General features: G+C 31.7%; 1 protein-coding gene across 4 annotated transcripts in view; it reads right to left on the bottom strand.

Annotated features, from left to right (window-relative positions):
- The window catches only part of LOC107443293 (slit guidance ligand), a 338,907-nt gene that overhangs the window by 21,280 nt on the left and 290,553 nt on the right, over positions 1 to 27,074 (bottom strand). For 2 of the 4 annotated variants that reach the window (XM_071182347.1, XM_071182346.1), the window contains exons 15-23: positions 19,059 to 19,222; positions 14,418 to 14,568; positions 13,110 to 13,184; positions 11,342 to 11,413; positions 9,690 to 9,761; positions 7,865 to 7,936; positions 6,355 to 6,426; positions 5,012 to 5,175; positions 2,699 to 2,837 (exon numbers count right to left, since the gene is read on the bottom strand). In XM_071182347.1, the coding sequence (XP_071038448.1) occupies positions 2,699 to 2,837; positions 5,012 to 5,175; positions 6,355 to 6,426; positions 7,865 to 7,936; positions 9,690 to 9,761; positions 11,342 to 11,413; positions 13,110 to 13,184; positions 14,418 to 14,568; positions 19,059 to 19,222 (981 nt within the window). The remainder of the gene's footprint in view (positions 1 to 2,698; positions 2,838 to 5,011; positions 5,176 to 6,354; positions 6,427 to 7,864; positions 7,937 to 9,689; positions 9,762 to 11,341; positions 11,414 to 13,109; positions 13,185 to 14,417; positions 14,569 to 19,058; positions 19,223 to 27,074) is intronic. The other 2 variants (XM_071182345.1, XM_071182344.1) reach the window with 1 other exon arrangement.

A 27,074-nucleotide genomic window follows, 5' to 3' on the forward strand; every position in this document is an offset into this window, starting at 1 on the left:
AAACACAAAATGTAATATTTTTTTACTTATTGTTCGCCAAAATTAATACAAAATAATTAAAAAAGTATGAAAAATTTGCTTAAAAAAATTCTGCGTGAGGTTTAAAGAATTCCTTTGACACATCTTCGCAAACATAATTTCAAACTTGAGATTCAGTAGAAGGTCATCATTGAGGCTTTTTTTTTCTTTTCTTTTGAAGATCCTGTTGTTTTAATATGCTGATTTCATAACTGCTGTGCGTTTACAACAGTTATTCATGACTGTGAGGTCGCAAAATCATTTATTTTGACAGATGGTATAGCAAAACGTTCGCCTGATTCTATGCAATAGTTTTTGATCGGTAACCTTTCAAATATAAAAAGTGAAAAGCCGAATTTTCAGCATACTTTACTTTTGCGGCGAAATGTTGCCCAAGCTAGAAAAAAAATTCTGATGTGTAGAGAAGATGCATTGGCCATACGCCAGTGCAGAAACTGTAATTTTGATTCAACGACATTTCGATTAAGAAGCAAGATGATGCATCACAGTGTAAGCCAATGAGGACGCAATAAAAGCGTTAATTGATTCAAACCTGCGAATAACAAGTCGTGAGATATTAAATTTATCGAATTAGACCGTTTATAATAATTTGCAAAGCCTAAATTTTAATCTCAAAACTCGATATATGGATTTTTTATGTTCTTACGGAAAGAACCGTCGCGTTGACATCTAATTTTTTCAAACGTCAAGAATTTTTAAAGCGCATCATCACTGTTTACGAAAAATGGATTGTCGACAATAATGTTCTAGTTACTAATTATTTTAAATGGTTAAAACTTTTACTTCAAAAACCATATGATTTAGTATTTTGACAGCAAAGAACAGAAATTTTATGTGCCTGGAATCATGTTACGATTACCAAGAAGATAGCTGAAGGTAATGAACCAGAATGGACAATTTTTGATTCAATAAAATATTTATTCACAATAAGAAAATCGTCTTTTATTTTCATTAGAAAAAAAAACGAAATTACCTTCAGACCAATTTAAAAGTTGTTCTTGATAATTTTCGTATAGGTGGAAAAATTTCCCTAAATTGTTTTTTCAAGTGTAAGGTATTTAAATTGGTCTTGTTTTATTTATTTATTTATTTTGGTGAGTTTTCAAAAACACTCTTAAATTGCTTTCGTAAGAAATAATACACAATCTTCTTTCTAAGAATAAAAAAAGTTAACTGTCTTGAGAAACTTCAAGTGAATTCGTTCTAGGAAAGTTTTGGAATATATTTCTTAAAGCCATTTTTATTTTTAAATCAATAATTTAAAAAAAATATTAAGCTTTTTAACGCTAATGAAGGTGTTAAAGAACATCTTCATGATCCTTCAATCAATTCTAAAGAAGTTTATCAATAAACTGTTTTCTTAAGAAATAATGCATGATCTGGCTTTAAGAATAAAAAGTCAAATATTTTGAGAAATTTTAGGTGATTTTGTAGCTGTAAAGTTTTAAGGTTCATAAAAGCATTTTTTTTTTTGTGTTTGAAGCGGAATTTAAAATTTTTATTTAATTTTATTAGTTTTAGAAAGGGAGTAATCTCTAATTTTTTAAAAAAATAATAAATGTTCAAATGTTTAAAAGGGCGGAAAAATAAGAACATTTTTATTTACAGAAAAAAATTAAATAAAATCTTAATAAAAAGTCCAGGGGTCTGTCCAGACATTTTGTCAAAGGTCCGTTTTTGTAAAATTGTGAAAAAATTACTCGTAATTTGAGAATATAAAATAAACGTTAAGTCACATTCTTTCAACCAGGGTCCAGCTTTTGCGAATTTGTGCAAATAGGGTCTTATTATTGCAAAAAACTTTTTCAAGGAGTTTGTAAATTGTAAAGAGATACAAGATTATGCTCAACGCTGTAAAATTATAATTAAAAAATTTTTATTTTAAAAAATAAACAGCCATTGCTGCTACTAAATTAGAGATGCAACATACAAATATTTGGTATTTAGCCTATACTGCTGAACGCAGAATATTCATTTCGGACGAATAAAGGAAGAAGCGTCTGCCGAAGACAAAACTTAATTCGTTTACATCCATCTTTCTTGTTTTCCCCACTGGGAAGGGTTTATTCGATTAACAAAACAATAATGAAGATAAAGTGTGAAAAATCATTTTGTGAAGGGTCTGTTTTTAAGTCAAAATATTTTGTGAAGGGTTCGTTTTTATGAAAAGATATTTTGTGAAGGGTCCGTTGACGAACCCAAATTTCGTCTAAACAGACCCCTGAAGTCTACAAAAAGTATTGAAAATGTCCTTGTGTTTCTATTTCAGGAGTTTTAATGTTTCGTCATATGAAGAAGAGTTTGTCGAATATGAAGTCATATTCGTCATATGAAGAAGAGTTGACTACACAAAATATCTCATAGAAAACTTTAGAGTGGTAAGTTTAGTGACGAGAAAAAAAAATCGAACAGAAAGATATGAATTGTTTCTTATGGTGCGGGGGATGATCAGCAGTAGTAAATTTGAAGTATCACCTCTAAGGCGTAACACCCCCAATTAATCAACTCGGTCTAGATCAATCAAATATCTGACGACGCGCTACACCCTCAATACGCCAAAGGGCGTCGGCAAACAGCAAACAATAATTGCTATTTAAAAAAATAAAATTAGAAAAAAAAATTGGAAGTACAGGTGATGACGGAGGTGGAAGCTACTTACAGTTCCGTAGTAGTGGGAGGGATATTTCTTGGGGAGGCCTTAAGTTTCCTTCTGCTACAGTGAACCACTGTACCGGTACAGGTACACCCCAGGGGGCAGGTCAATGTAGCTCCACAGCCTTCTTCTTCTTCCATGCCGACTGGAAGGAAAGATTAAAAAAAGAAGAAAAATATATTAAAAGTAAGCAGTCACGGAATTAGTCGGGCGTGCAAAGAAAAATCGACAAAAAAGGTAGGTTGGTGTTTTATGGGATATCTTGATTATCATCAACATTCTCCATTGATGTTTAATGAAAATGAATTTAGCTTCTTGGAATTAAAAAAAAATGCCCCGAAGATTTTTTGTTTAAGACAACGAAATGGAATTATCATGAGGCCTTGCAATGTAAAAAAGGGAAAATTAATGGAATAACCTTCTTCAGATTGTAACTACTGTTAAAAGATCGTATCGCTCATGGGCTGCAATAGCGGCACAGCTCAAAAAATCTTGTTTTGAGATAAGTGGGTTTAAAATTTTCATTGCGAAGGAAAATGCATAAGAAATGCTTTAGCTTGCTTAAACGAAGATTACCTTCAAGTTGAATTATGAGTTGTGCTAGTATTGCTGCTGAAAAGAATGCGTATTTTCATATTTACACCTGTTCTTAGTCCAAAACGCATGGTTTTTGAGTTGTGCAACTATTGCAGCCCATGAGCGATATACTACTATGAGCAAGTAGGTCGCGTCCATCTGGTATCAGCATCTAGTAATCTGTAATTTGTTTCATGTCCTATTACTAAGATCTAATTGTTGTATGTAAACGAGAATTCTTTTTTTTAAAAAAATATTGGCTGAGATAGCATTTTTAGAATTGATTACTAAGAGTTGGTCATAGTTGTTAAATTTCAAACCTCAATTACAGATTAGAATTTTAGATTTAACATAACAAAATGGTTATGCATTCTGTTGATGTATGAATTATGGAGATTATTTATTTTCCAAACCTTTGATATCTTCTTTTTGATGTTGATTTATATAGTAAGATGACTCGATGTCTAATTAAAGAACTCCTTCAGCCTGTCATCTACTGGATTGTTAGCGATATTGTTGGGAGGTTAAATTATTTTTAAATAGGGCTCTGAGGTAAACATTAAGGGCAAATTTTGACTTTTTGTCAGCGAGAAAAGTATCAAAAGCTTCTTTCTTTGAATTGCGTATTTTCTTGTTTTCGGCCAAGACTCTCTGGTGGGAGTTCTTTAGTTAGATAGACAGTAGCGTTAAATTTTAGTTGTCTTCTTTTTGATGTTGATATATATATAATATAAAGACTTGAACTGTAGTTCAAATTTTTGATATATTCTTGAATTTGATTTATAAAGTATAAAGACCTGATATCGATCTAATCAGGAATCTGAATAAAAAATCTAGAGTTGCAAATGCAGAACTACCAAAGGCTCGTCTGATGATCGTAATCTTGAACCAAATATTTGTGAACAAAATGCTTTTGTATGATTTATGACAAAAGAGAATTACGATGGATTAACATAATTAAAGCTCTTATTTATTTCAATTTTTGAACTTATAATTCTAGTTTACTTCTCAAAAAAAATTTTTTTTCTTCTAATTTTATGTGACCTTTAGAAATTGGGGGCTTTAGGTTAAGTCTGTCAGGTCTTCTGATTAATCAGGCACTAGTTCCAATATTTTGCTATTTTTCTTCTTGATATTGGATTATAATACTTAATTTTTATATATATAAAGATTAATTTTATATTTGTAAATAAATATAAAGATTATATCGCTCATGAGCTGCTATAGCGGCACAACTCAAAAAATCATGTTTTGAGATAAGTGGGTTTAAAGTTTTCATTACTAGTGAAAATGCATAGGAAATGCTTTAGTTTGCTTAAACGAAGATTACCTTCAAGTTGAATTATGAGTTGTGCTATTACTGCTGCTAAAAAGAATGCGTATTTTCATATTTACACGTGTTCTAAGTCCAAAACGCGTGTTTTTTTAGTTGTGCCTCTATTGCAGCCCATGAGCGATAGATAGATCCGTCATAATTAAACGAGGAACAGCGATTTTATTATTTTGGATCAAAACTACAAGAAACTGCGTATATGTCTCAAAAAAGTTTATAATCATAATTCTAAAAAGTGTTTAAATTTTCTAAAACTAACATTCAATGAATAAAATATATTTTCAAAACTGTTTCGATATCTCAATTATCATTATCTTCGATTTAGATACTTAGTTTTTTCCACTTGCTCAGCGACTTAAGTTAGCTTTGAGCTTTCGTATAGTTAAAAATTGTAAATGAAACTGACTCACTGTCACACTCAAATTCTTTTTTCTCTACGTCCTTAATGGGAATATCTTTGAGAGACATGGGTGCTTGGCAGCGTGGATTCCCATTGACTATATTCGATCTCTTCAACCAATCACTGAGCCACCTCAGTCTACACGTACACTTCAAAGGATTTGCTAGGAGGTTCCTGTAAAAGAGAAGGAGATTTGTTTAAATTTCATAAAACAGCAATCGATTTTCGTAGTTCATGTGTTTTTAAGATGCCAGCTGGCAACTTTATAAACAGTGCGAAAAAATACGAGTACATTGAATAGTTTTTGGTCTATTCATTGGATTTTTCACCTTCTGGTGCTCAGTTTTAATAGTTAGAGGGCTTAACGTATGGCAATACGTACTTTCTCTGAATAAAGATACTCCCCCCCCCCGAAAAAAAACGAAACTGGCTTCTTGACCCTCAAAGTCGCAATCTGGTGTGGTATTTGGTTGAAATTTTGAACCTGTAAATGTTAATTTCACCTTTTGTGTATTTTGGCCATATTCCCTGGATTAAAGAAAGCAAATCAAAATGTGTCAGAACGTGACTGTAAAACATGCGTGTCCAAAGTTAGTTCTGTACATTAAGCAATTATTTATTAGTTTTTTTTATCGTTGAGCTAAAAAATTTGAATTTTAAAGCATGACATTTTTAACTATTTTATTCTACGCAATTTTAAAAGAAAAATATCTGAAATTTGAAGAGAATGGATCGATTAGTTCTTGAGAAATAATAAAAAAGTGTGATTATTTAGCAAAAGTACGTTCTTGTGTTTGATTTTGCAACTTAAACTATCCTCATGTATATTTTATTTCATAACAGGTGATGAACAGCTGACCCAATTCTGAGTTTACGACTCCTAATGTTCAACTCGTAGCCTTGTAATTTTGAACCCAATCAAGACAAGAGAACTCCTGGATCAAGTATTAGGAGAAATTTGCCTTCGTGGATGTCTTTGCGGGTGGAACTAACCCGCATTTGCGTTACAGGGAGAGGAAAACCATGAAAACTGAGTCACCACGATATATGGTGAGGCCCCCAAACCATTAAGATTGAGTCATAATTCGATCTGTAGATATAAGTTTATTCAGGAAGTTCACTTTTTTATTTTGAGCACTGTATATTGTGTACGAGTTTTTCCCACGTTATAAAAATTACAACATTTCTAGAAATCTAAAAATTTATTTTTTTAAACTTTTTTTGCTACTGTTATATCGGTATTGCTACAGTTACAAAAACCAGTTTTTGAAAACAACTTGAATGTTTGTTTGAATTAATATTTTTTTTCTATTGTAACAAAATACATAGATTGTTCAATTAAAATATACTTACAATGTTGTTAAAGCAGGCATCTTATCAAATGCACCAGCCATAATGTGAGTGATTCGATTATCATACAAAGATCTAAAAAAAATAATTAAAAAAAAAATAAAAATATAGAAACCGTCATAGATATTTAAATCCGTTTCAATTTCAGAAAAAAGAACATTTTTAATTAACAGGGAACCGCATCCGACTCTAAATTTTACTTTTAGTCAAGTTTATTATGATTACCATTATTGACTTTGAAATAAAAATAAGCAAAAGAAATAATATATGTGTATATATGTATATATTTAGCAAAAACAGTCTACTGTGAATTTAACAAGAGAACTACTTGTGTTTTCTGTTTTTGTTTTACTTCATTTACCCCGCAACCGCGTAACTTATCTTTGTCCTTAACCAATGCCTTAATCGACGTTGCATCGTAAACGTCGTTTAAACCTTGCAGCCTAATTAATGTCTTATCAATTAATTAATTGATGACCTAAAATTGCCTTTTAGAATTAATCTTCTCAAGGAAACTATTCTTTACATAAAAATTAAATTTGAATTTCATGAAAATATTTCCTTTTTTATTTCAGATTTGAATCGAAAAGTGTTAGGTTTTGTTTAGATATTAATGAATTTATAACCAGCAAGTTTCTTTTAACATTAAATATTAAAATGCGGAAAGGTTACTTTAGATATTAATTAATTTATATCCAAAAAGTGTTTTGAACATTAAATATTAAAATAATTAAAGTTTTCTCCAGATATTAATTAATTTATATCCAGAAAGTTGTTGTAACATCAAAATAATGAAAGTTTCCTTTAGATATAAATTATAAGTAAGTTATTTTCACAAATATTATTATAAGAATACTTCTTTGTCTTTAATTTTTGTATAGAATTTTACATTTTGCAGTGCATTCCAAAATTTAACGAGTTTTTCATCAAAAAACAAAAAACCTTTACATAAGATTTTTTTATTGCAATTTCTACTTTATTTCACAACATTTTACCTAATGAGCAAAATATTATTTAAAAAACCTCTACAATAATTTAAAATAAGGAAAATTTTGATTCACTTTGCATTTTTTTACTTTTACAAATACAAGAAAGAAAGATTAGAAAGATTAACAACTTTCTACTTGTGTGTTATCCTTAAACTTTTCTAGCTTCAAAGACAGCCAAAACTTAAAAATATTCAAAAATTTGATTAATTAAGTTTAGAACAAAACTAATCGCAATGATGAATAATGCATTTTAAAGTTTCCCCTCAACTTAAAATGACAGCAAATATTCACCTTCGGAAACATACTTTTACTTATACATAAATAATACCCTCAAAACATCGATCGACGACCACTATCGACAAAATCTTCGAAGAACATTTCTATCTATTAATATTTCATCCTTTTTCCAATGGTCCCCGAGTTCATTAAAATGAATAATTATCGAAAGATTGGGTAACCGAAGAGATTTGCGGCCATAACGAAAGAGCATACTTCAATAATGATTAAGAGTTAATGGCACTTACAGTAATTGCAGAGAACCCAAACTGGTGAATGTATCATTAGAGACGCAAGTCAGCAAATTTGTTCTCAGCATCCTGAAAGTAGAAAGTAAAGAGATATTCGTTAGAGATAGTAATTAATAGAAATGTTACATTAAGTTAGAGATATTAAGTTTTTCTTCACCAAATTTAGTAAGAGCGAGAAAATATTAATTATAAATGGATACATTATTGTTATTATGAATCCAAGTGATTTAAAATTCTTCATATTCTGCTAATGGTATGATTTATATCATGCGTTATGAGTGAATATTTATGTTGTGAATTTCATAAAAAATAGAATTATTTATATTACATGGAATGAGTTAATATTTATGTTAACAGAGGTAGATTATTTTATTTTATAACAGCTAAGAAATTTCAACTTATAGAATCATTATTTGACCGAAACCACATTTTACTAACAGTCTACTATAAGCACTTGCCCCACTATATAAGACTATGAAATATATTTAAAAAAATTTGTGTATATAAATTAGTAAATTTTAAAATTAAATTATTGTCCTATATTTGCATTACATGAACCACGATGGTTCAGTGGTTAATGTGCTGGACTGTTATCATGAAGAACGGGGGTTCGATTGGCGGTGGTTGGAAACTCACCCAGCTTCAGATCCATAGGTACGAAACATGTCAGAGAAGTAAAGGCGATTGGCGCGCAATTTAAGCCACACTGCCACAATAACACCGTTGGTCTCGAAATTGTGTAAAAATTGTCGAATCTTCATCACCCCCTGGCCCACAATGGGCTGTTGCGAGAATGATCTTATGTACATTACATGTTCAAACTATGTACTCGATATGAGAGTTTTACTCTAGTACAGATAAAATTGATAGCAAAAAAACATAAAAATGAATTGTGATATTTTCTCGAATTTATTTTTATATTTCATTTTTATTATTTATATATATTTTAATTTTTATTTTTATTTATTTTTTCAGACAAAATTCTTAGAAGAAACTGGGATAGGAGAAAATATGTATATAACTTGCTGCCGTTTTATTTTAGAAACGTTTAAATCATATTTATTAACTATTAATTTGAAAAAATGAAAATGTTATATTTTTATATAAAATTATTTTAAAAGCATATAAAACATATTTAAACATATTAATTTAGTCTCCGTTCAAAAATGTCAGAGATGTATGGTGATTATTACATTATTTAAAAAAAATTATTATTTAAAAAAAGAAATTATTATTATTTATTATTATTTTAAAAAAAGAAACAAATAGCATTTTTAATTAGTTAACGTTTCAAGGCACCCTATGAGCCACTTGGCAAAACATCAAAAAAATGAAATTTTTGCAAAGTTTATTCAAAGTGAGCTGCTAATGTATTTTCATGAGAGTCAATTCTATGTAGATTAATAGATTTTATTAATACTACTAATTATTATATTTTATTTTCTAATTATTAGACTACTCATTATTAGATTTTATTTATTAATTATTAGACTACTAATTATTAGATTTTTATTTCTATAATCATTAGATTTTATTAATACAACTAATACTTAGTTAAAAAAGAATACTTTAAAAATTATTTTAATACAATTATGCTTTATACTCTTCAATATGGCACTTTTTGAAGAATCATCCACGTATATATAAAAAAAATTCAACCCCAAATCATTTGTTACCTTAATATACACCAAAACCACGCAAACAGTTTTTCGAATAGCTACATAAAGCAACAGGAAAAATGTATCACGCAATATTCAGATTAGAGATAACGAGGAAAAAGAGTGTTAATTATTCTCTTATTAAAGAGAATAATCATACTTACAGTGTTTTCAGATTTGAAATACCGTTGAACATTTTAGCAGTGACTTCTTTCAATTTGTTTTCAGTTAATAATCTAAAAATAGAAATAAAATATTTGGTTTTAGGCAACCTACACTGCAAGAAAATCTGTTAAATTTACGGAGAAAAAAAAACAGTCAGCTAGTGTGTCAGTATAAAGCAATTTATTTCACAGAAAAATACTGTTATTTAAAAACGAACACCTGTTTTTTAAGCAGATAAGTATTGTTATTTTAACAAAGTGCTATTTTGGCAAAAAATATAGCATAAAAAATTTAAAAAGGTAAAAAGCATTTTATTCCTTTTAAGGAATTTCCATTGGTTTTAACTAGACAATTACCCCCCCCCCTGATAACGACCTTGTTTATCCGACAATCTAAATAGTTAAGATGCTTTTAATTTCACATTTGGATTGGGTTGACAAATTCGTTGAAGTATATTAGACTCTTTTTTTCACTCTGAAATGTTAATTTGAGTCTTCTAATGCTTATTTTTTTCTCTTCATTTTGGCTAATGAGTAAACAAATGCATATTATGGCCACATTATGAATATAGTTAAAACGAATTAAGATTAGAATTGATTATTAAATACTGAATCTAATACTTTAATACCAAAATTCATATATTTAAACATCTTCAGTAATTAAATTTCTGTTATAAACTGCATGTTTCATAAATTTATTAAAAAACTAATTAGAGAATAACATACGTTTCTGAAAGTTCAAAAAGGAAACTCCTAATAAATCTTACCATCTATTAAAATAGTGCAAAAAATGTATGAAGTCAAAATTAAATAAACAAAATAATGCAAATAGGCAAAAACTAAAACTAAAAGAAAAATCATTGAAGTCAAATTATTGTATTAGTATATGTATTTGCGCTAATTATTATAAAATAATTTGTTTAAAACTAATTAAAATTCAATACTTTCCGGAATTTCTTTTTTTAGAATTAATTTTGCAGTTAATATTCGACTGTTTTTGTAATTTTAGTGTAGGAAAGATATCTTTTAATTTTATACTTTTTAATTAATACAATTATAAGAAAGATAATAATTGTTAGTTAAAAGCAGGATTTGTTAAATATATTATTATTTTGAGAAAAATCGGTTTAAATAATGTTGAGTGAATTGGCAAATATCCGTTTTGGGTCTCGTAAACAATCGCCAAACTATCATTATAGCTAATTGTGATAATAATTACTTCTAGTATAGTAGATGTTATTTGTGTTGATAATTACTTCCAGTATTGTGCATGTTATTTGCGTAGATAATTACTTCTAGTATTGTGAATGTTATTTACGTCAATAATTATTTCTAGTATTTTAGTAATGTTTAACTAATACATCAATATAGGGTCTTAATAGAAATTTTGAGGTAATAGGTCATGGTAATATGGTAATAGCCTCCGAAATCGATAAGTAACATTTAGTTAAATTGTTTCAAACTATAGCTACCTATTTTTGTGTAGTCTTATGGAAATAGAATAAAGAATAAAATAGAATTTTTCTTCCTCTGAAAAATATGTAGGACCAATGGTTTTCAAAAGGTTCCAATATAGCGTTGAAACCTCTATTGTTATTTAATTTTGAATGATTAATGGCAGTTTAATAAATTGTTCAAAAATAAATACTTACAAATCAGTAAGCTGATTGGCTCCGTGAAAAGCACCATCATCAATTTCAGAAATTTCATTGTTACTCAAATCCCTCAAAATAAAAAATAAACACAAGTTAATAATTTTAACGGAAAAATATATTGTAACAGATGTACATTTAACATAAAATATTTTATTTATTTATTTATTTTTTTTACAAATTCTCATTTTTGATGTTAACTTGAACCAAATTTTTCTACGCTGCTTGACAATTGCTAAGGAACAACTAATTTATGCAAAGCATTGTTCTTGACAGCCGACTAATAACAGTAAAATTTAAGTGTAGATGGAGACAAGACCGTAGCCAGGATAATTTTTCGGGGGGGGGGGGGATATGGTAAGAAGCAAGGACGGTTTCAGACGTGCAAAGTAGGGGAAAAACATTATAACAAATATTGTTTATTCTGTTGTTTGCAAACGTTAAACTAGTAATTAAAAAATATTACATAATAATTATTTTTCATTTATTATTAAATAATAGTTATAATCAATTTGTAAACAAAGTTTACAAAGATATGCGACGGGGATTTGACGAAAATTTTTCGATTACTTTTTTAGGACGAACCGGAATATCCCGAAATATGCTTAATAAAGTTTGTTAATAAAAGATTTGATTCGACAGTTTTTGTTTTTCTTTTTACTGAGAGGCTCAAAGAAAGACTAAAAAGTTTGAATCCCAGAATTTCGGGGGGGGGGGAGGATTTCTCCCGACAGTCCCCCCCCCCCTGGCTACGATCCTGGATGGAGATCAGTACCCGTTATCTGTATAATAGGCAGCGCACACAATGTCTTCATTCATTCGAAAATTCATAATGTTAGGTACTCTACCAAAATAGCACCATAGGTTGCTATGAAATTCAGTGTGGTGTTGCAATAATTAGGTGCAAAATGTTGGCAATGCATCATTTGAGTTCGACTGAGGCCGCAGTATCGGAAAAAAGACCGCTGAAGGTGGAGATGCTAGACGATAGCATGCCGGTGGTCGTTGTAGGTACACCACACTTCAAGAGTAACTGTGTGTATCCCCAGTAGCGAAAAAGAACAGAAATGTCACTCCCAGACAGATAGCTGCAAATCTTGCAACCACTACTGGTACACATGTCATCTCACGGCGATAAAATCAAGTTGAATGCATCTCGCTCTAACCATGAGGAAGATTACGTTGGTTTAAGGGACGTATTGGTTGTGGTAACCAAAAGTTGTCCAGAGGGATGTTTTCCAACGAATCCTGATTCATTATGAAAATTGATTCTGGCTACCAGTTAGTGTTGAGAGAGAGAGGAACACGTTGTGCACAACAATAGGTTCATAAAGGTGATCGGCTGATCGGTATGGCCCAGACGTGCCGGTATAGGCTGGCATCAAACTCACATGTTGAACACCACTTCACATCGTTGAGCGAGGTAACGTTACATCACAGCGATACTGCAGAGAAATTATTCTGGATCATGTTTGTCTCTTTAGGGTCGTGGTAGGTCTGTTTATATGGACGACATTGAGCGGAAACTCAAGTGCGCTAAAAGTAAAGATATTGACCGTACACAATGACCTACGTACTTTTCTGACCTAAATCTTATAGAGCGTGCCTAGGTTGCCCTTGGCAGACGTGTTTCACAAAGAACACTTCCTTAGCAATTGTCAACAATGTATATAGATAGTATTAGAGCTTAGCGTGATTTTCTAAAAAGTTTATAACGTAAAAAAAAGATGTTTTTGAGAAAGATTTTTCTGTATGTGTATATACTTACAATTTCGCCAAATTTTGTAGTTTTTTGAAGATACCATTAGCCTTTATTTTAGGGATTACATTGTTATTCAATCGTCTGAAAAAGAACAAATACATCCAATGTAATAACATTTAATTCCTTGTTAAAACAAGTTTAATACTAAAATATGAAAACAAGTGAAATTATTTTAAAGGAAATTTCTGTATTGTTGACGCCACTTTGATGAAACGTTTTTGAAATGTTCTATTATTTATTCTCTTTTAAATAAACAGACTTTTTGCAATAAAAATGAAAATTAAAGAGATTTTCAGAAATAAATTCTGTATTCCTTTAAAAAAAATATCTGGATTCAAAACAATTTTATACGCAATACTAGAAGAACAGTAAAAGTCTCTTATAACGATGATTAAAGAATATCAGATAAGATTGTCGTTATAGCGAGCTTGTCGTTTTAAGCTAATACACATATTTAATGTTTAAATAGCAAAAAAAGTTATTATACTCTAGTACTAGAGTGTAGTAACTTTTTAAGTCATTGATAACTCTGAATGGTTATTTCAATAAATAGTCAAGAAGAGAAATAAGGGGCATGGTAAATATTGGGTTATCAATAGGAAGTGTTAAACAGGATTCTTAAAAATTATAATTTTTCTTCTTTTGTAACCAAAAATACTTAGCCGGTAGTCGCTCACGCATCTTTGCTCTACAAACATAAATAATTAAGTTTGTAAGTATGTTAAGTTGTTAAGTATGTCTGTTTTTCCTCTTTATGTATTGATATAAGTAAAAAATGTCTCCTATTTTGCCATTTTTCGTATAACATTGCCAACTTAAACATAAACATTAGAAAAGTCTTATTCCTTCAAAAGAATTTGAAGTAATAGTAGAGGGCTATTTTTTTAAACCGGTTATAACTTTTGTATCTAACTATAATATTATAACTTTTTGTTGTAACATTTGTCATAACTTTTTGTATCTATATTATCATTATGAGGTAAACTTAAACATCAGACTTCTTGTAATATGCATTATATCGAAATTTTTCTGTAGCTCCGAAAAAAATTGCTAACTTAAAATTTTTGCATCGAAGGTTGTCAAAATACCAAAATGGGGAAGCCATCCCCTTTGCAGAAAATCAAAATTGCAATGGCAAACTTCAGGGATGTTTCCAAAGAGTCGCCAATATCCCATAGTGCATCTTTAGAAACGAAGTATTAAAAAGTGAAGTACGACTACTAACTCAAAATGAATCGATATTACTCTTTTCATGAAATACATTTTGTAATATAGAATGAAAAATCTATAAAAATTATTTGTGCCACAACTTACAGTTCAGTGGTAAAAGATGGTATATTTTCAGGTATATCTCTTAATCGCTTTCCTGAACAATCCACCATTGTCCCTTCACATACGCAAGGATCAGGGCAGTCATGAACAGATGCGCATTCACCAGCTCCTCTTGTGCGATACGCTTCCGTACCTGGAACAGAAACCTTAAATTGTAAACAAATCTCAATTTTCATGAGGTAAAAAAGGAAAATTGCATAAGTCAATCATAGTGACAATTCAGATGAAATTATCGTTATACACTGTTTAAATTTCCCTTCTAAAATTACGGTAAAATGACGGGTAGCAGTCTGTGCAACTAATTAACACGTTGAATGCCACGCTTATTTTACATGGCTTGCCCGTCTGCCAAAATGATTTTCTCAGTATGGATTGCATTAATTTCTTCAAACCATTTTAGTAACGATAATAATATTTAAAAAAATTAAAAGCATTTAAAAATGTATTCGAATTATGTGTTCCTAATAATCTTGGCTTCGCCAGTAACCGGTGACCACCGTGGCGCTACGATCAAACTCAGTGCCGATCACCGGTGACCCCCATGGCATTCAACGTGTTAACCATAAAGTTTAAGTAAGGAACATTTTTACCTTTCAGGTTTTGAAATCGTTTACAACTAGTATTGATAAAATACCATGAATACAAAACTATACGTTTTTTTTAACCATTTAGAACTAGCATGGTTTCAAAACCATAAGAAAGAAATTAAGTGCACATTGGAGCTAGGTTTTTCGTTAGGTAATGGGCATCGAAGTTAGGTTGTGTTTTGTCAAATGAACCGTGGAAAGTGGTTTAATTAGTTTTTCTGGTTGTTTCACCTGTCGAAGGAGATGGGAAATAATAGACTTTTTTTTGTTAAGCAGTTTTATGTGGCGCTGCTATCTATGCGTGAATGAGAGTATCATATTGTAATATTCCAGGGTCATACATTGGGGAGTCCAAGACACTGAAAACTCTTCATGTCTAGAAGGGAATGGAGGACTTAGCGATTATTCTGCCACAGATCACACGATATGGAAATCTTCCCTTAACCCACATTTGCATTACACGGAGAAAAAAACCACGAAGTCATTTACATTAGCACTGTGGTCGATGCGATCTGGGAGCAATATTCGTATCAAATAGCCATCGATTGGATTCATACCTGGGTTCACTTTATTGGGAGGCGAAAGTTCTATCCCCTGTGCCACCGCTGCTCTAGAAAGATGTGTAGATATATGAAAAATACGTGGTAAACAAAAGGTGCATTCGTTTGGAGACCTCATCAGGAATTTTAAAAATAGCTAAAGAACTCTTTTTTTGTTGTTGTTGTTGTTGTTTACATTGCACTAGGTAGATATGTGGCCATTAGCGATATTCTCGAATTAATTTTCAATGATGATCCGAAAATATGTTTTGCATTCTTCTGGCAAATATGCAACCTATACTTATATCCAAGGGTAATTACTACCATTATTTGAACTAAAGAACAGACGGTGGTGTTAACTACCCGGCCTCCGCACCACGTTCTAAAACCACCCAAATTTTTTCAAATCTGAATTCGTCGAAGATGTTACATTAAAAGTGGATACTAAACCACTAAAATATGATCGTAATAAGTGCAGTCCAATTGCCCACCCTAACTGTAAGCAGGGGAATCAAACCCAAGGCATGGTGGGCGAAAACTTTACCCGCCACTTTGACAGAATGGCAACCTCTAGCAATCTATAATTTAAAGATGAAATAATAGATATCATAAAATTACCTGAGCTGTTTTGTATACATATAACTGGGCACAACTTGAGATCAAATTTATTCTATTATAACTTAAGAAACAATTTGACAGGTTCTAAAGAAACAACAAGAAATACAGAAAAAATTGGAAACCAACAGATTCCTAGACAATCTTTTAACAATCAAAATATGTTAGGAGGATTAATTTCGCGCAGGGGATTTACCTTGTTAAAACATTCTACTACTACTAGTATTGGATGATAGAGCAATCCGCTTTATAGATGCTTAACATTCTAACTAGAGATCAGTAAGATTAAGTCTTGAAATGATGTTCCAAACTTTCTTAATCTTCGCAGCCATTATCCTTTGATGAAAGATGTTCTAATTAGTCTTCTACTAATTAGGTAAGAACAACTTTTAAGAGGATTACAGCAATAAAGATAATTTTTCCTCTTATTTCCGATTCATTTCATGCTTCTAGATATAAAGCGGTAATTACATAAACTTGTCACTAACAAAAATGCTGCTGACGAATGATTTCGTATTAGTTTTGATCTATGTATAGATTTCTCTTATGTGGTGCCATAAACTCAGGTATTACTCTATCTATTGGCAACACTATAATTATTATTCGTTTCATTAGGTTATCTTGAGTAATAAATTTATGTAGTGTTAAATAGTCATACGCTAATTATTTTTGTTAGGCTGTCTTAAGAAATAATTAAGGTAGTGTTGAATAGTTTGTTATACGTTAAGTATTTATTTAGAATAATTCGGTATTTTTATAAAAATGCAATTGGTGCATTTTTATACTTAATTCCGAAGTAGTATACATAGTTACGAAGTAGTATACATAGTTACGAAGTAATTATTTAGATTTATTATTGGTTATCTTAAAATGGTTGTAGAAATTCTAAACACACACGATGCTATGGCGCCGCATACTGTCATACCAATTACTGGTGACGGAACTTGCCTTTTTCGAACAATAACTAGATATAGAACCGTGGTGGCTCAGGGGATAGAGCGCTCGCCTCCCAATGAGGTGACCCGGGTTCGATCCCAGCGATAGCTGGTCGATTCGGATTCCGCACCCGGTTCGCACCGGCGTAAAATATACTCAGTGGCGGACGGATAATGGGTTAGAGTCCCCTAGCGTCATGCTAACCATAAAAGGTTTTTGTAGTTATTTCTCCATGTAACGCAAATGCGGGTTAGTTGCATCAAAAAGTCTTTCACGAAAGCAAATTTCCCTCAATACTTATGAAAAAGGGTATTTAAAATTTCGAAAGCTTTTTTCATCTATATGCGCGTCTACATATATAGAAGGGATAATATTTTTCTTATTTATATGATTTTAAACTTATTTTAAGAAAATATTATTGCATATACATGCATTTGAATTATGTAAAATATAACAAAACTGATTTATTTGAGAACTTACATTCTTCTTCAATCATAATTTTTCATTTTCTTAATTGTACAAGGAACATATTAAAGGCAAGATATATGAGCTAAATAATAAAATTATGAGAGAAGCAAAGCAGTAACTACAAAATACTAAATACAACCACTTCAGTAACTACAGCCAGCTAATCTGCTACGATATGCATGAAAGTAGTATTCTTTATCTCTGCCATTTTCGGTTTTCTACTTTATCGAGTCTTTAATTCTTAGTGTATGTTACTACAACCTACTTTGAGTATCTATAATGCAGTTAAACAATTCCAGAAGCCATAAATATTTTCATGGTGGCCCACCACTGCCAAAATCTACATCTGCATTACCTCGAAATTTACATTTGTGAATATGTTACCACTGGAAAATATTAATACGCACATTACCTAGATTTTCTGCAGAATAACTAGGGTAATTCGCACATTACCTAGATTTTCTGCAGAATAACTAGGGTAATTCGCACATTACCTAAATTTCCCGCAGAATATCTAGGGTAATTCGCACATTACCTAGACTTCCGGCAAGAATGACTAGGGTAATTCCTTAAAATGCGGAATCAAGTGTTTCCGCCGTCAATCTAGGTAATTTGTGCTTTAACGGTTTTCATATCGTTAAAGTTCAAATGTTTGTTTCTCTCATTCTGTAGTTAATTTGTTGATTATTTAATTGGGTACTTGCAATTCGAGAAGAAATAATGTTATTATGTATAACTGCGTGATTCAAATTATATTTAATTTGACCTGATCAGATTTAATCTGTAAGCGATGTCTACGCGTGTGTGTCGAGCCTGAATGGCTTCTGAATCGTCACATGTCACGATCTACCTACGATGACGTCACTTGCTGGTATCCAATTGAAATGACTTGATTTTTTCAAAACTGAAAAATAAATAAATGATATTATTTTAGTTTCCTTAATTGTACCGATATTTTAAACCTTTTGAATTTTTGAATTTTATTTTCCTCCCTATCAACTAATATTTTGATTGTAGTAGCTTTATTTTTCACACAGCGAAAAATAAATGAATAACATTATGTGAATTTAAGTGAATTGAACCGTTGTTGTTGTTCCAGCATATATCTTATTTACTTTTTAATAAACGCCTAGTCGTTAATTTGCAGATTATATAGGTAGTTTGCAGATTACCTAAGTATTTGAGAAATTAAAATTTTTTTTAAGCACTTTAACGGATTACCCTAGATAATTAGCAGAATAACTGATTTTTACCTAACAAATATACTGCGCTCTTTCTTAGAACGGCAGTAATATAGACCTTCAATCTTATTATATTTGTTGGAACTTACACTCTTTCTTTTATAATGGCATTTTGAGATAATTCAAGTCTTCAATTTTCTGTTAATTCGATCTATTAAGAACATTTTTTTAGGTTTAACTCACTACAGCCAAAAGTTACAAAAATTGATGTTCCACCACCAAAAATACGAAATGTACCTTTACATTTGTATTTAGTCTCTCGCATTTGACTAATCCGTCGACGGTGCATCCTTCGTGGAGTTTCGCATCTAGCACCACTGGTTTCGATCGGATTGGCATGCAAATATTCTGCCAACCATCGCAGATTACAGTCACATATAAAAGGATTTCTCGCCAAATGTCTGTAAGAGAAAACAAAAATTGATTAATCATACGAAATGAAAGAAAAAATTATATTTATTGCATTAAGAAAGTTTAAGTTTTATTACTATTTTACATTTTATAGCTGGCGATGGACAGCAGAATTAATTCTGAGTTTATGACAAACAATGTTCAATTCCATAGCCTTGTAATTTTAAACCCAACTCAGAAAACAAAAGGACTGGACAAGCATTGGAACATGCTATCCTTCATGGAGGACTTTTTGATGGAATTAACCCGCATCTGTGTTACACGGAAAGAATACCACGAAAACATCCCACGGTTATCCCGATGGCAAAGAAATTCCAACTCATAACTCAACTAGGATATTTTTCGTCATAACTAGCCGGAAGCAGAATTCGTATCAACCAGCCTCCACTGGGAATTGAACTGAACAGCAGACCCAATTATGAGTTTATGATTAACATGTTCAATTCCATAGCCTTATAATTTAAAACCCAACCCAGAAGACAAAGGAACTTTCGGATCAAGCAATAGAACAAACTAGTGTTCATGGAGGATTTTTTTGATGGAACTAACCAACATTTGTGTTATACGGAAAGGAAAACCACGGAAACCTCCCACGGTTAGCCCGATGGCAAGGAAATTCTAACTCATGACTCTACTAGAATATTTTTCGTCATCAGAGTTGTTGGTGCGAGTCGGAGGCAGAATTCGTTTCAACCAGCCTCCGTTGGGATTTGAACTTGGGTTACCTCATTTGGAGGTATACGCTCTTTTCCCTGAGCAACAACAGCCCAAGTTTCATTATTAGAAGGGATTATTGAAAAAAAAGATATGTTTTAAACCGCAATTTCGACAACGACTTAAGAGGCTTCACATAGCTAAAACAAGTTTAAAGCTTAACCATAATATCAGTACCTGAACCATACTCAGCAATCATAATACGATATTAAATTGAAGCATTTTTTTTTAACCCAAGTTGAGTTATAGCATGTACAATGTTATGGATCAACTTAGCACCATATTCGAGACTGAAGGAAATTTGAACGATATTATGGTACAAAAAGCTTAAAAATTTTTATGTCAGTTTAACAAAACGAAAACAGCTTTGTTTATTTGATGGCGTAGTGAATTGAAATTAAACTAAAAATTTAAGATCATTTTAAAAAGCAGCACATCAAGTTCAAGTTTGAAATACATAATTGAGAATTTGTTTACACATTTTCAATTGTGCACTTGCAATGTGTGGCAGAAACTTCGATTCAAATTAGATAATGTGTCATTCAAAAATGTGGCAAATTTAGTAGCAGATTTTGATTTTTGGAATTAGTAAATAACGCTTTCCTTTTAGCATTTGAGCAGATTTTTGGGCTTTTTTTTTTGATTGAGTGATTTTTAAAGGAAATTTCTGGTCTGCGATGAGAAAAATACAATTTTACCAATTCAGTAAACGTTTAGGGTAAATATTGCAGAAAAAAGTAGCCTCTGCAGTACTATCCAACTTCTACTATACAGCTGTCTATTAACTACTATTTAACTTGTACTATACTGTACTGGGATATAAATTAATATCAATTGAGGGTCATAGCAGCTTTCTTCTCATCCTCTATGACATGACGATCGTTTCTTTTTATGTACGTAAATATTGAATTTACATAAAAGTAACTGCTCTTTTTCATGCTAATACATTTTACCCTAAATTCTCAGTGATGTTTTTCATTTAAAATGTTTCAGTCGATAATTCTCACGCAGTTAGAATAACCAAGGCTTAAAAACCGAATAAATTACTTAACCCATCCTGTATTTAGTTAAAAGCAAATATATATTATTTTTAAAAATATACGTAAAAAGGCTCAAATGTGTAAGCACATTTCACCATTAAATTTAATTAAGGCTACATTTCTTGACAACTACATTTGTACAAAAATTTAACTAATTAAAAAAAAGAATTGTTCTTGTTACTATTCTGTAAACTTTCAAAAGACATAGTTAAACCACTTTAAGCTGACAAAAATTACAAAGATACGTGTAGTGTAATTTTAGAGCCCAAACATTGTGCTTCTAATTCATTTTATTCTCTGTAGAATTAATTGAAGCGTTTCTTAGAATTTACGAATTTCTAATTAAGCAGCTCGAAGAAAGGAAATAGTTAACGAAGTAGTTTCAAAAGTTTCTTTGGTTTAAGAATAAAAAAATATACTTCTCTATTAGTAAAAACATTTTATGAAGCTAAAGTAGTTTTTATTTTAATGGATTTTCTAGATTTATCGAAGGAAAACTACATCTTTCTAAAAAATAAATCCATGATTTTCTAACTATCTATCCATTATATAACCGGATTTGAACAGTTGGACCAATTCTGAGTATATGACTAACAATGTTCAACTTCGAAGACTTGTAATTTTGAATCACAACCAGAAGACAATGAGCTCTTGAATCAAGCATTGGGACAAACAAGCGTTTAAGGAGGACTTTTTAATGGAACTAACCAGTATTTGCGTACCATGGAGACGAAAATAGTGAAAATCTACCATGGATAGCCCGAAGATAAGGGAATTCTACCCCATGATCCGTCAACCACTGTGGTGCGAACCAGGCGCGAAAGTCATATCAATAAACCACGGTTGGGATTCTAACCTGGGTCACCTCATAAGGAGGAGAACTCCCTATACCCCGAGCCTCCACGACTCTTATCAATCAATTAAAAATATGTGTGATAATATAGTTTTTTTTTTTACCAAGATCTATTTTTATATCACTCTGTATTAAAAAAATCGAGAGGACTGCCCACGCCGTTCCTGTTTTGGGTGCTCACGCTAACGTTATAATTTGTCCCACTGCGTAAAAACTATGAGACATAGAAACTTAGCCGTTAGGCTAACCGTAGGAGGTTTTCGTGGTTTTTACTCTGCATGTAAATGCGATTTCGTTCCATCAAAAAGTTCTCAACGAAGGCAAAATTCTTCCAATACTTGATTCAGGAGTTTCCTTGTCTTCCGGATTGGGTTCAAAATTACAAGGCTACGGAATTGAACATTTAGTACTCGTAAACCCAAAAAGTTGGGTTGGCTGTTCAACGACGGTTGTAAAATAAAATAGAATTACTAAAGTGCATAGAAAAGTGTACAAGGATTAAGATTATTTGCGGCCCGGGAGGAAGTAATTCGCGCTGACGAAATGCATGAGTTCAAGGAAGGCGTTCTGTATGGTCCAGGTGTCGCCAATTGATGGTCAGTTCCCCCTCCCACAAAACGGAGAAAAACTTTTAATACTATCTCCAAAAATTATTCTTTTTTCTTATTCTTTTTTTTTTGACGTTTGGATTGCAAAAAAAAAAAAAAAAAATACTCGATCGATTTTGATGTTAATTTAGAAATTTTGTAGATAATTCATGTGGCTATGGTTGAAACCAACAAAAATCGAACATTTCCCAAAATTTCGAAACTTTTGTGTATGCTTAAATGTCAAAAAAGTCAATTTTTGGTTACTTTTTTCCAAATGGCCACCATTTTGTGGAAAAATGACATTTTTTTTATTGTTTTGGTTCGAACCATAGCTATTCTCATACATAATCTTTAATTTTTGATCCCGTCTGTTCAGACTATACAGTACAGAGATAGATCTACAACCGTCGATCAATTCTCGGCGTGCACTGTCATAATTTTTTATATGTTAATTTACAACTACTATTTCGGATTTGAAGAATTTGAAATGTTGCTGAAAGGAGACAAAATGAAACCATGAAATCAATATATAATTTCATGGCACCGAAAAAAATATTAAAAATGAGGTTTATATCAGACTTATCTCAAACCCAGAAAACAACCTTAATATACCATGTTCTGAACACCATCCAAATAACTTAAAAATGAATTTGTTTGAAAATTTGCTTTAGTAACTTGTATCATCTATGTATCAAATCAGAGCACTAGGAAAGATGCTGCAATTAATTCTTAACCAACACCCAGTTACCAACCCCCCACACTCTACTGTATCACCTTACTTCGAACGACTTGTTTCTTTATGCAACAGTCAACTGCTAAATGCAACACCTTCCACCCCTCTCACGTCACAGTTAATTACTGAAACTGTAAACCGCGAATCGTGCTAGAAACACCCTCACAAGAATGGCAGGGTGAGCGATACCCTATCTTGACGGCACAGGAGGCCAGGATTATTATTAATAGCTCACGCTTAATTAAAAGGAACTTTGAGAGCGAAGACTCGATTTCGAAAGCCATCGTTCATACGTGGAAGCGGTGAAGTTCGATATGTTAAATCTCAGTTATAACGCATACATCTACAGGTGGGGGGAACAGAGAAAATGGTGGTATTAAAACTGTAATTTCCTGCGGAAAATTTGGAAAGCGATATAACTGCTTTTGCAAGACTTGTTCTAATTTTGAACAAATTGTGTTTCCGTTTTTACTTTCAAATGCTCGTAAAAATTATGTAAAGAGGATTTTAGGATATATTGTTATGGATAATGTTTTAACCTATTCAGTAAAATGCAGTTGGACCTCTATTTAACGAAGTCACTAAACCCCGATGAAAAGTTCGTCATATGGAAAATTCGTTGAATAGAAAATCACCATTTACATAAACAACACAAAACAGGTTTTAAATTCATAAACACTGGACATAATTAAAATTGCAATTGATACACCTTTATCTTGTAAATTATTATCGACTATTGAATTGTTTCAATTGATTTCTTCATCATTTCTGTCTTCTTTGTCTTCATCCCAATTTATTGCTGTATTGTTTTTATTTTTCACACTGTCTAAATTATCCGATTCTGCTAATGTTTCTGTGGTTGCAGCTTCAGAATCAATAAAAAGAAAATCATTAATCAGTACATCATCGTTAAGTTCTTCTAAAGGAATATCATCCTTGTCCTCCGTGCTGACTAAGAATCCAGGATTAGCAAAACTGTTACGAATGGTACGATCTGTAACATCATAGTTCCATGCTTCAGAAAATTCTGCTATGCTTTCTCGCAAATTGATTTTTGGCATGAATTTCTGTATGAAATGCAAACAAAAAGGGAAAGGGACTTTACTGCTTTCTCTAAAAGTTGAGTAGCTGTCGAAAATCAATTCAATGTCATTTCCCCCCAAAAATGCGTTAACAAGTTTAAAATATTCTGAAATATTTTGGGGAATGGGAAAAGTGGATCTCAAAGAAAAGTTCGTTAAAAAGGAAATTTACTTCGCTATTTGGAAGTTATTTTACCATGTCATTTTAGAATGTTTCTGGCTCCTCGAAAAAAATCGCAAAATAGAGAAATTCGCAAAATGGAAGTTCGTTAAATAGAAGTCCGACTACATATTTATAAATCACACAGCTATTTACAATTTTATAAAGAAGTTCAATTGCAGATAGTATTTTAACATTTTGTATCGAATTTGCCAATTGATATTAATTTTTTTACAGTGAAAATGGAAAAATCATTTATTGCCGTCTAAGTCACTTTTACTTTTTACCCTATACTCAGAAGCAGAAGGTTGCTTTATCGAACGTATAGTACTTACAACATACGCTGTTAAAAACTTTGGGGCATTGTTGAAGTATTATGTCATACAAGGAAAGTATAATGCTTGCAACCTTAATATGCTGCCTAATCGTACCATATTACAGTGATTTTTCAAAAGCCATCGGTGTTTCATGCTGTCTTTCATAACCATAAATTATTAAAATGCTGAATATAATATTATTTACTTATTTTGACCTAAATTAATACAAATGTATCATTTTAGTACAAATTATTTAAGTAATGAAACGAAGTATGAAAAATATGTTTAATAAAAGTTCTGCACATCAAAAGGTTATCCGTCGTATTTGTTTTATACCGTCAATGAACAAATACCTCCATTTTTTGATAGTCAATTATTTAGTTCCAAATACTTATTTGTATAAATGAAGAATTTTTGTCATTAGCCTAAATGTGATTAGCTTTAAAACAATGAATCTCTGGCAAGCGAACTGTTATGTGTTAAAAGTAAAACAGTTCTGGTAAACTACGCTGTAAAACGTTGTTGAGACATAAAATCGTGCAAGGTTGCTGCAACCTCAGTGGTGCTACATCGAAAAATGATACACAGATTTCGTAAGTGGTGTTATTGTGAAGTTTGCTAAGCAAATTTGCAGACGTCATTAAATGAGTAAGTTTAAAGGCGCGATGTGATAATTTAGCAAGGCATGATCCAATTTTTAATAACATTTTTCCTGATTGTGCCTTTGGGAATTTGTAAACGTGAGTTGAAGATTATTTTAAATAATATTTGCAATTCGATTTTCTTTGAAATTTATATTTTCCAGATAGCTTCCTGGAACCACCTAAGTTTAAGCGTTGGGAAATTTACGCACTTTCAGGTACGTATGTTCTGTGCAACACAGTTACAACGGAACAAATCTCAATAGAACTTGCGCAGATCATAGAACGTGAAAGTTCTCGCGCACATTAAACATTTTCGAACAATCTTGCAATTTGCTACAATCTTACTATCGTCCTATGTCGAACCTTTTTTTAAGTGCTATTTACGCCTTTGCAAAATAAATTAAATGATACTAGTTTACATTGAACGGAAATATTGCGTAACTTAACACTTAAGATTGCAGCAAAATTGCACGCCATCACAGATAAATGTTGAATAAGTTTTTTTTGGAAGCGTTGATACCAGTAACTTTTGATCTTATGACAGGGATTTTCGCATCGTTAACTGTAGTAGTCTTCGTGAGTTTAATTATTCTAACTAATTTGTGTTAATGGCAGGCATAGCCTGGTTGGCAGGGCACTGGACTCGCGTTTGTGAGAACGGGAGTTCGGATCTAGTCGGCCGAAAACTCTCCGTGTAGTAAATGGTTACTGGTGCACGTTAAATCTATCGAGTTACGAAGTCCTCTATGTTCCAATAACAAATCAATAACTCTGGGGGTACTGAATTGGAGATTGATCGTTCTCTGCTTCAGGTCAAAATTACGATCTGTGGCGGAATTGAAAGATGAATGAATGAGTCCGCCCTATAAACGAGTGTGACGTATCGGTGGGCAGAAGTCGGATTCTTGGGCATAGATGGCGCCATTGGAAAACAAGAGCAAACACACCCACTCTGCCTTAAAGCAGAGTGACAGCAGTGGCCGACGACAGCAACAACAACAAGTGTTAATTAAGTTACGAAAGCAAACCCAAAATTTTATTCTATTTGCATCGTTCTCAATTATTCTATGAGGTGTTCGCTTAAACGGAGTCATAGTTTATCCTGCCACTTTGATAAGTTTGCAGTTACATTTTAATGGAAGTCATTGTTAAGAAGAAAATAAACGGTGATTTTATTAATATTAATACTTCAAAATGACATTTCAGAATTCCTTAGTTTAGAAAATTAAAGTTCCTAAAAGTTAAAGTTCAGAGTTCTTCAGTTGAAATGCATTCAATTTACAGAAAACCCCTCTAAATTCATTTCACCAACTTTTCTCCTTTCAAGCGACAAATTTAATATCATCGAAGTTTTCTTGTTTGTTCGAAAACACGTGCCCATCTAAAATGGCGACATAGATATCTTCTTTACAATCTCAGATGGAAGAAGCCGAATGGAATAAAAAGTTTCTTTTCCGTTTCACAATTACGAAGTGAATTTACTTTCCGAGAATAAACAAAACTTAATTCCATTGCATTTTGAAGTTAAGAGAAGCGAAAAGAGACCATAACTTAATATTTTATGCTTACAGTATACATTCTGTTGAACTTCATTAAACTATTCATAGAACTATTCTTTCATTTAAGCACGCAAAGGAATTTTAAGGTATTATCATTGTCTATGTAATTCTCCCTGAACTGTTGAAGCAAAAGTTTCGATTGAGACTTGT

The sequence above is a fragment of the Parasteatoda tepidariorum genome, chromosome 6 (assembly GCF_043381705.1).
Source record: "Parasteatoda tepidariorum isolate YZ-2023 chromosome 6, CAS_Ptep_4.0, whole genome shotgun sequence".
Lineage (NCBI taxonomy): Eukaryota > Metazoa > Arthropoda > Arachnida > Araneae > Theridiidae > Parasteatoda > Parasteatoda tepidariorum.